An 8,871-nucleotide genomic window follows, 5' to 3' on the forward strand; every position below is an offset into this window, starting at 1 on the left:
CATCAGTTAAAGCTATTACTGTATTCATCTAAAAAAAAAAAAAAAAAAGCACACTCAGTTCACAAGATTTTATTCAGATGTGTTAAACTTTTTGAAAATCTTGAAGAGCTTTTGTTTAATTTCTTTTGTCCTAAGACAGTACACAAAAGGATTTACAAGACATGGACCGAGGACTGCACCAATTAATAAACCTTGGCGTTCCTCAAGAGTTAATACCACACCAAACCTGGTGAAGATACTGCGAACAAATGCAGGACAGTAATAAACGATTACACAAATTAAGTGACTCACAAGAGTGCTCCCCATTTTCTTTTTTTCATTATATGAAGATAATTTGACAAAAAGTAAGATTGCACAATATGAAAGACAAATGAAAACCAAAGTGAAAAAGAAAATAAAAAATGAGACAATGGCAACTTCATTGAAATATTTCTCTGGGTTAACACAGGTTGTTCGTATTAAAGCAGGAAAGTCACAGAAGCTGTATTTCAGCCTTGAACTGCAGTGTGGGAGGGGGACAACTGTTGCAGGCATATAACAAACAAAACACGAGGCAACGAACCACAGAATAAATGTAAGAACAACAACACGTGTGTTTGTTAAATAACTGTGATAATGGAAAGGATAAATTATTGCAATGAATCTATCCAATGCCATAAATGCTAAAACAAATGACTCCATCACTGTTCCCAAATGGAAAACACACATTTGAATTAAACACTCCACATAGGATATAGTATTAACACCTGCGAGTAGAACCCCAGTCATTGTTGGACTGCAACTGGAGGTGTACATTATATCAACAACAGCAAGGTTGCAAATCAGAAGATACATTGGTTTATGTAATCTCTTGTCAGAAATAATAAACATGATATTTGCAATATTGGCAAGAACAGCAAGAAGATATGTTATTAGTATAACCACACCAACAGCAATAGGTCTACTGAGTGTGTCAAAACCACCAATAATAAAGTGTGTTACATTGATTGAAGCATTCTGTAAAGACATATTCCGTTTGGAAGTTGAAGAAGAAGGAAAAAAGCAAAGCAAATATGGATAAAGTACGTGGTAAATCTTCTTTATCAGATTTCACAAACACCTCTGAGCTCAGTCAAACACCTTTGCTTTTACTAGGCAATATTTAAACTTCTCATTTTAAGGCTTGGAAGAACAGTACGTTTTGATTGGACAGCTCCCTCTTCCAATCAAATTAGACATAAGAATGTGAAATGTCTATATTGTATCAGACATTGCAAAAAGATTATGTCATCCCCTCAGTAGCAGGATAAAAGTTGAAAAGTTAATGCTCACATGATTACAATAACTCAGTGGTTCCCCAACTTTTTTTGCTAGGCCCCTTTCAAACTCCACTGCAATTTATTTCACACATCAAACCTTTTGTAAACAAGTAAACAAAGTAAACGTAAATTACATGTTGCAATAAAACAAACTACTACCTCTTAAATAACAGAAAAACACACCATCTTTACGGTGTAATTATTTATTTTAGGTGTAGTTGGGCTTTTTTTTTTTTTTACTGTGTAAGAATATTCAACATTGCTATCAATTCATTTTTCAAAAAATGCCCCTCTGTGCAAAATGGGTTTACAAAGATAAACAACTGTGGGATACTATTTGTCTGATTTAGACAGGGGTAACAAATTGCTTGATCAGCTTGATATTATTTGCATCCCACTGTAACTTTACTGTAGAAAGAGCTAACATCTCCAAAATTTCAAGTGTAGTTAGTCATTATAAGAAGTGTGTGTGAACTAAAAATCAAGAATATGGGATACTGTTTGTCCATCCTAGTGTGTGCTCCTGACGCAGGGGAAACAAATTATGTCGGGGAGACTTACCTTGGCACTATAGGGCTGGTTATCGTGACTGATTTCTACAATCAACTGGATTTGATTCGATTAAATTTTGACTCAGACAGTCAGAAATATTATAATTCTGATCATTTATCAGTATTGACACTTGTGAGACTGATGATCCTGAAGTGAAGCAGAGCAATGTTATAGAGGTTTTATTAGAAACACAGCCAGGTGGCCCCTGGAGACAAAGCAGAGAGAGAGAAAGAGAGCCAGGGACAACAACAAGACAAAACATCGTGACATTAGAAAGGTATAGTAATCATCCACAATTATTTTCAGTTGCGGATGATAAAGGACTCAGAAAGTTTATTCATGCAGTCAATCCTTTGTATGCAATTCCAAGCAGGAAAACACTCATCCCAGGCTTATGTGAGAGAGAATGTGCATCTTCTTTTTGTTTTGCATATTTTAATTTATATTTTATTGTGTTGTGGTTTGCAGTGTTTTGTGTTTTTTCACTTTAAATTTGTTAAAAAAAAACAAAAAAAACCCCACGGCTCCCAAAAATGAGCTGGCTTGCGTCGTTCACTTCAAAGAGTCGGCTCTAAGAGCCGTTTCATTCGCGACCTACACATCACTAATAAGCAAGTAGATGCAAAAAAACAGAGATTTTTAGATGGGGAAACTGTTCATGAAGTACACTGAGAAAGAGAGAGAGAGAGAGAGCGTTGTGCAGGAAGTGTGATTTTATCGTGGTGGAAGCAAAACAGCCAAGAAAGAAGGAATTAATGACAATGTTTATCAAATGTGAAGCTAGTTTTGATCTTCTTTTGCTGCTGGTTCAGTGAATTTGGTCGCAGAGTGACAAAACTGGCAGCATCAGAAGCTATGAGATGTCTGCTTTCAGTACTGACGGCGTGTCTGTGTATGTGCCGTCGAGTGAGAAAGCTGACATCTCACAGATGTGTCTGATGCCTCGGGTCCACACTTTGTGTTTACATCTTTGTGTTGAATCCGTTTACCTGCTCTCATTTGCTGTTTTAGCTGGTTGATGGTTGTTGAAATAGTTTTGTGAGCTTTAACTTGAGAACCTCGCGTTTCTGGCTAAATAAATTTATATTTAAAAATCGATTCAGGATTTAATAAATCGATAGGCACCTACTTGGCACCACCGTTGTGCAGGTGATGCCAAAGGCAAGATATGTTTTATCATATTTTCTAGTCTTTGGCTTGGAAGGAAGTTGGTTTGGAAGCATATTTGGCGATGCTTCATTTCTACTTTGTGTTAGTGGGAGCCCTATTAAAAACCCTGTCCATCATGCTAGCAGTCTTTTGAAACTTAATACATTATTGCATTGTGTTTTGAGAAAGGGGTTCTTTATTTATGTTTGGATTTATATCCTAAAAGGTTGATTCTGTTCATTTGGAGGTAGCTTTGGATTTATATGTGATTTTTTTTCCTTAGTTCTTTGAGTCCCATGTGCTTCCTATGTTAATCATGCATATTTCTAGTTCTTAGTTATTTAATTTAGTTCAATTTCATGTCCAGGTTGTTCGTACCTGTTTTTTCTCCTTGTATTTAGTCAGCCTCATCACTGAAAATCATCTGCAAAGCGCAGCACAAGCGTGCCAGCGAGTACTGGCGCATGTGATCTACCTTTATACAACCAATAGAAACAAAGCCTACAGCCACGCTAACTTCAACCACACAATGAATAAAAAGTTGATTCTATGCCTATCCAAGTGCAAGCAACTTCATGACACTAGTTTATGGCATAGAAGTTCAAGGCATACAGGGATCTCTGTAGAAAAGCAGTGTTATTTGTGGTAACATATTTCTAGTGAATTGGGCATGTCATATTTTGTAAATAGTAGAGGGTGCAAAAAAATGACGCACAAGCAGAGCACAGCAGCAAGCACAACACAAATTTTGGGCCATTCGCTCTAGCTAGTGGTCAGTGCAACGCTTGCAGTGTGTGTTGCGTCTTATGGCAGTGCATGCAAAATACTTCTGTACTCAGTACTATTGTTTGACTCCATTGCAAAGGTAAATAAAACTCACAAAGCACCATGATTTAGATCAGAATACCTCAACTCTATTCTTTCATTTCCTCCTGTTTATTTAGAAGCTGTGGAAGGTCTGGAGCATATCACACACTCTGAGACACCTCGCGTAAAAGGTATAGGCTCACCCAGAGGGGCTGGTAGCATTTTAAAATAAAGATAGAGCTCGTCTGGGACTGGTAGCTCGTCTGGGACTGGTAGCTCCCCCGTAGTGGGTAAAGTAGGCTCGCCCGAGAGGGGCTGGTAGCATTTTAAAATAAAGATAGAGCTCGTCTGGGACTGGTAGCTCCCCCGTAGTGGGTAAAGGTAGCGTAGCGTAGGGTAGAGGTATTTGTTGTTTTATTTTTGTTGGTGGAATAAGTTGATTTTACAGCACAATAAGGAGGCTGAACTATTCCACTAATTTGTTTACTGTTGGCCACCCAAGTACTGGTGAAAAGAGAAAAAAGGTCGTGTTTTATCACGTAAAGGTGACACCGCTTTTAAGAATAGCTTGAAAGTAGAAGGCCGTGTCAACTACCTCTCTCGATTCTTGTGCCAGAGAAGGTGCCGCAGTTGTGTAGTTGTAAAGGATTAAAATGGGTAACGAAGCTTCAAAACTCACTGCTGACGAGCAGTGGTTAGAGAAAAAATGTCCAGGCGCCGGACAAATTAGTGCATGTAGATGGAGAAATCCAAAAGAAAACTAAATGTCCCACATGGGAGGGAAAATGTAGCCCCTCCGCATTGACTAAATTAAAAGAAACCCTCCAAGCAGAAATAAATACTGAAAAGGATGCTAAAAAGAAAACAAGGCGTACACAGGACTGAAGTGGAATAAACAAAAGGTTAAATTAAATTAGAGCTTATCTAATGTATTCAAACTACTAATAGAAGGATAACAACCTGTAAATTGGTACTAACAAATGAAACAAAATTGGGAAGACAACCAAGCTGAATGAATAGAATGCATGAAACCAGATTATTCACACGAAAATATATCAAATAAAAAAGAGAGAAGCATAAGGTATATTACGTCTGTGTCATTGTTCAGCCAAGGAAAAGCAAATGTCTCCAGCTTGGGAAGGTGTGAAGCTGCAGATTCACACAGACCCGTGATGGATACATAATAAGATATAAAATAATAAACTATTGTATATTAGTAGTAAAGTTAGTGTATTGTAATATACTATTGCTGTTATAAAAAAGGAAAAACAATACAATGATAACATCAATAATGACATACTATTAATAAGAAGAGGCACCTCAGTCAGTTATGATGTGAGGTGGATGATTGTTAAAAGTAGTTTGATTCAAGCTTAAGGTTTGCTCAAACTCAGTACAATGATATATGAGATGAAGAAAATAAGGAAAATAACTACACTAATCAGGTGCATAGAGACACTTGACCTGCTTGTAAACCTGTCATCTTAGATGAGACTTTGTTAAGATGAAGAGCAAACCTATACTAACAACTAATGAGCCAAACCCTGTATACAACAGCTAAAGCTACAAGATTGAGAAGCTGAATTAAATATGTGGACACTACCAAGTTAATGAGGAGCGGTGACGCGCATGGAGATTGTTGCTTTCGGTTTAGAGTGCTGTTGAGCTTTATAACTATTGTTTGCAAATGTTGCTAAATGCCTGTGACTGAGATGCTGGTTTTGCTCACTACAATTGTATAAATAGAGTTTGAATTCATTACTCTGGATGTATAGTAAGCAGAGATGGGCAGTAACGCGTTACTTGTAACGCGTTACTGTAATCCGATTACTTTTTTCAAGTAACGAGTAATGTAAGGGATTACCATTGCAAAAACGGTAATTAGATTACAGTTACTTTCCCGTAGGAACGCTGCGTTACTGCGTTACTAAAACCGTGAGTTTTTTGCGAGAATGTCTCATGATAGTGACGTAAGCGAGTGCGACGTTCGTGACAACAGCTGTCTGCAGATCAACAATGGATAATATATCAAGTACGGGAGAGAGTATGAGTATGCAGCGTTTAAAGCGTGGAAGTACTGACCTTATTTTGAGTTTGAGTCCATAAAAGGTGACAAAAACATTAGCGTCCGTTGTGCGTGGGAAGAAAACTTCTTTTTACAGCGAAAAAAAACCCCTTAACTTCCAAGCAAGCGCCGAGTGCGCTACGACTGTAATGGGAAATTCACAGAGAAACTCGCGGAGTCTTCAACTGACCGCTGCGGCACACCTGCACCGGGCTAAACCTCCGCCTACCCCCGTCCTGCTTTACAGGTGAAAATAGAGCAACTAGCCTTTGACTTTATTTATTTTCTGCTGTGTTTTACTTGCATCTATTTGAAAGAGTGAGTGTAAACACAAAAAAATATTTTATTTTATGTGCTGGAATGTGCAGAAAATAGGTTTAAATGTTAAACAAATTTCTTCCCGTCAGAGAATGTTGCATATAATTAAGTTTTTGCTTGATGCATAAAGTTAAAAGATTAAAACTAATAAAACAAGTTTTAAAAAGAGATATTTCCATTTGATTACATTTTGTATGATGGATTATGCAGAAAAAGTAGAATTGGGCTGAAAGATCTATCGCTTTATCACCTATTCAGGTTGTAAATTGTGTTTTTAAAAAGTAACTAAGTAACTAAGTAATTAATTACTTTTGAAAATAAGTAATCAGTAAAGTAACGGGATTACTTTTTTGGGGAAGTAATCAGTAATTAGTTACTGATTACTTTTTTCAAGTAACTTGCCCAACACTGATAGTAAGTGACCACTATATATCTTTCAGTAGTAACCTCTCTTGAGGTTACTACTGATGCCGGTGTGTTTTAGTTTTTACTCCAGTTTATGTGTGTGCTGTGAGAATGATTAGAGGTTTCAGTTGTTTTTGTTTTGACTTGCTCTTTCTGAAAAGCATGTCTGAAATACTCGTATGAAAGCATATTTTGAGTGATTTTAACTGTGTGAATGCTGTGAGTAGTAGGTTTTGAGTGATTGGGTGTGATCTGTACAAAAATAATAAAAAATAAGTAATAATTAAAGCTGCAAGCAGCGTTATGAGGGCCCTCGCACCCGGGCACGTCGAGCCACGCCCAAAACCTAAAACCAGCACATCCGATCTGATGTCACATTGATGGAATTCATGCATTTAACCACCAGCTAACATTTCATCTCATTCAATCATGATTATAGTCGTCCCACTAGGTGGCGCTCTAACCATTAATGACAAATGGCATAACAAACATTTCCGAGCTGGAGTCTAATCATGCCTGCGACCTTTGGGAGAGATTGGACATTGTGTTTTTGAGTGACAGCAGATTACTGCTTTTTGGCGAGTGATTGAAACTCCACGTGCCGCCATGAGCACCCCGTTTCCCTGAACGTAAAAAGCTTCGCAATTTTACATCACAAAGGTCTTTAGATTCCACGCACTGGAGATCAGGTCAATCTGATGAAATCTCTTGGAGGAGTTTGTCAAAGTACGGTGCCTGAAAAGAGGGGAAAATGTGGCCAAAATTACACATTAATTTTAAAATGGCTGACTTCCTGTTGGATTTGGGATAGTGCTCCAAGAGACTTTTTTGTACATCTTGATATCTCCTATAAGCTTACCAAGTTTCAGACTCATAGATAAAACACAGAGCAGGGGCTGATGATTTGAAATTTTTGTAGGGGGCGCTGTGGAGCCATCTTGCGCTATTCAAGGAAAGTGATCACATAGCAAGAAAGCCCTCCTCACATTGGTGGTGTGGCCCAAATTTCAAGACTTTTTAAACTTTCCAAGCCCCTCAAAAGCCACTCCAATGGTCATGGTGAACAGCGTTGCCACCAGGGTGCGCTGTTAAGTTTAAAGTCACAATTTTCTCACTGAAGCATCTTGAAGGACGGATGGTGATATTCACCGCTTTTGAGGTGGCCACGATGAACCTGTGAAAATCAGTACAACAAAATTAAAGCCATGACATTTCCTGTTGCCACTAGGTGGCGCTCTGCGTATTACTGACAATGGGCACATCAATCTGTTCAGGGCGGGTCTGACATCATGCCTGTAAAGTCTGGTACTGATCAGACTGGATTTCATTGAGTTATACTAATTTGTTTCCTCATGGCGAGACATCAATGTTCGCCATGGTGCTGGGGTCACACCCTTTCGCAAAAACTCACAGTTTTCACTGTAACCCAAGACCAACTCCTTAAGGCTTACCTGAAGAAATTTGAGGCTGCAGATGTCACCCATCACAATACTATACCCCGAAGTGTAAAACATGACATTTCCTGTTCCCACTAGGTGGCGCTGTCCCTGATGTCAAATATGGCAGTTGAAATATGTTCAGGGGTGGACAGAACGAGAGGCAATAAGATTTTCATGGCGAGTCATCGAAATTCGCCGTGGTGCCACGGCCTCACCGTATCCCGAAAACTCAAAAGCTCCGCAATTTAACATGGCCCAGGTGTGTAGTTGACACTGACGAAATATGAAGCTTGTACGATGAAATTCCAATGAGGAGTTCGCAAAAGTTCGAGGCATGGAAATGGCAAAATTAGAGCCAAAATGTCACCTTCACTTCGAAATGGCGGACTTCCTGTTGGGTTTGCGTCAATGGTCCCACTGACTTTTTTGTTCGTCTTGGCATGATACACATGTGTGCCAAATTTCATACATGTAGCTAAAACGATGTGTTCGTAGGGCTGCATTTAACAAGGCATAGGTGGCGCTACAGAGCCATTTCCCAGTGCTCATATGTAAAACCATTAAAATGCAAAATTTTTCACCAGACCTGGCATGTGTGCAAAATTTCATGAGTTTTTGAGCATGTTAAAGCCCTCAAAAAGGCAATTCATTTCAATGAAAATAATAATAATAATAATAATAATAATAATAGTAAACAGAGCCGATACAATAGGGCCTTCGCACTCTCGGTGCTCGGGCCCTAATAATACTAAACGGAGCAGATACAATAGGGCCTTCGCACTCTCAGTGCTCGGGCCCTAATAACACTACAAAGGTTCATAGTAGAGTGAGTGAACAA

General features: G+C 38.6%; 1 protein-coding gene across 1 annotated transcript; it reads right to left on the minus strand.

The window, feature by feature from the left end:
- Positions 1-202: 202 nt before the first annotated feature.
- On the minus strand, positions 203-870 carry LOC112842086 (olfactory receptor 4K15-like). Its single transcript, XM_025897921.1, has 2 exons — positions 409-870; positions 203-238 (listed from the first exon to the last, which is right to left on the minus strand). Exons 1-2 carry the CDS (start codon positions 868-870, stop codon positions 203-205), a joined length of 498 nt encoding a protein of 165 aa, XP_025753706.1.
- Between the last annotated feature and the right edge of the window lie 8,001 nt (positions 871-8,871).

This window comes from Oreochromis niloticus, linkage group LG14 (genome assembly GCF_001858045.2).
Source record: "Oreochromis niloticus isolate F11D_XX linkage group LG14, O_niloticus_UMD_NMBU, whole genome shotgun sequence".
Classification (NCBI taxonomy): domain Eukaryota; kingdom Metazoa; phylum Chordata; class Actinopteri; order Cichliformes; family Cichlidae; genus Oreochromis; species Oreochromis niloticus.

Coding starts and splice junctions, on each gene's coding strand:
- LOC112842086 (XM_025897921.1), bottom strand. CDS start 870: ATGTTTATTATTTCTGACAAGAGATTACATAAACCAATGTATCTTCTG. Junction 239..408: donor ATTTCAATGAAGTTGCCATT/GTCTCATTTTTT, acceptor ATTTGTTCGCAG/TATCTTCACCAGGTTTGGTG.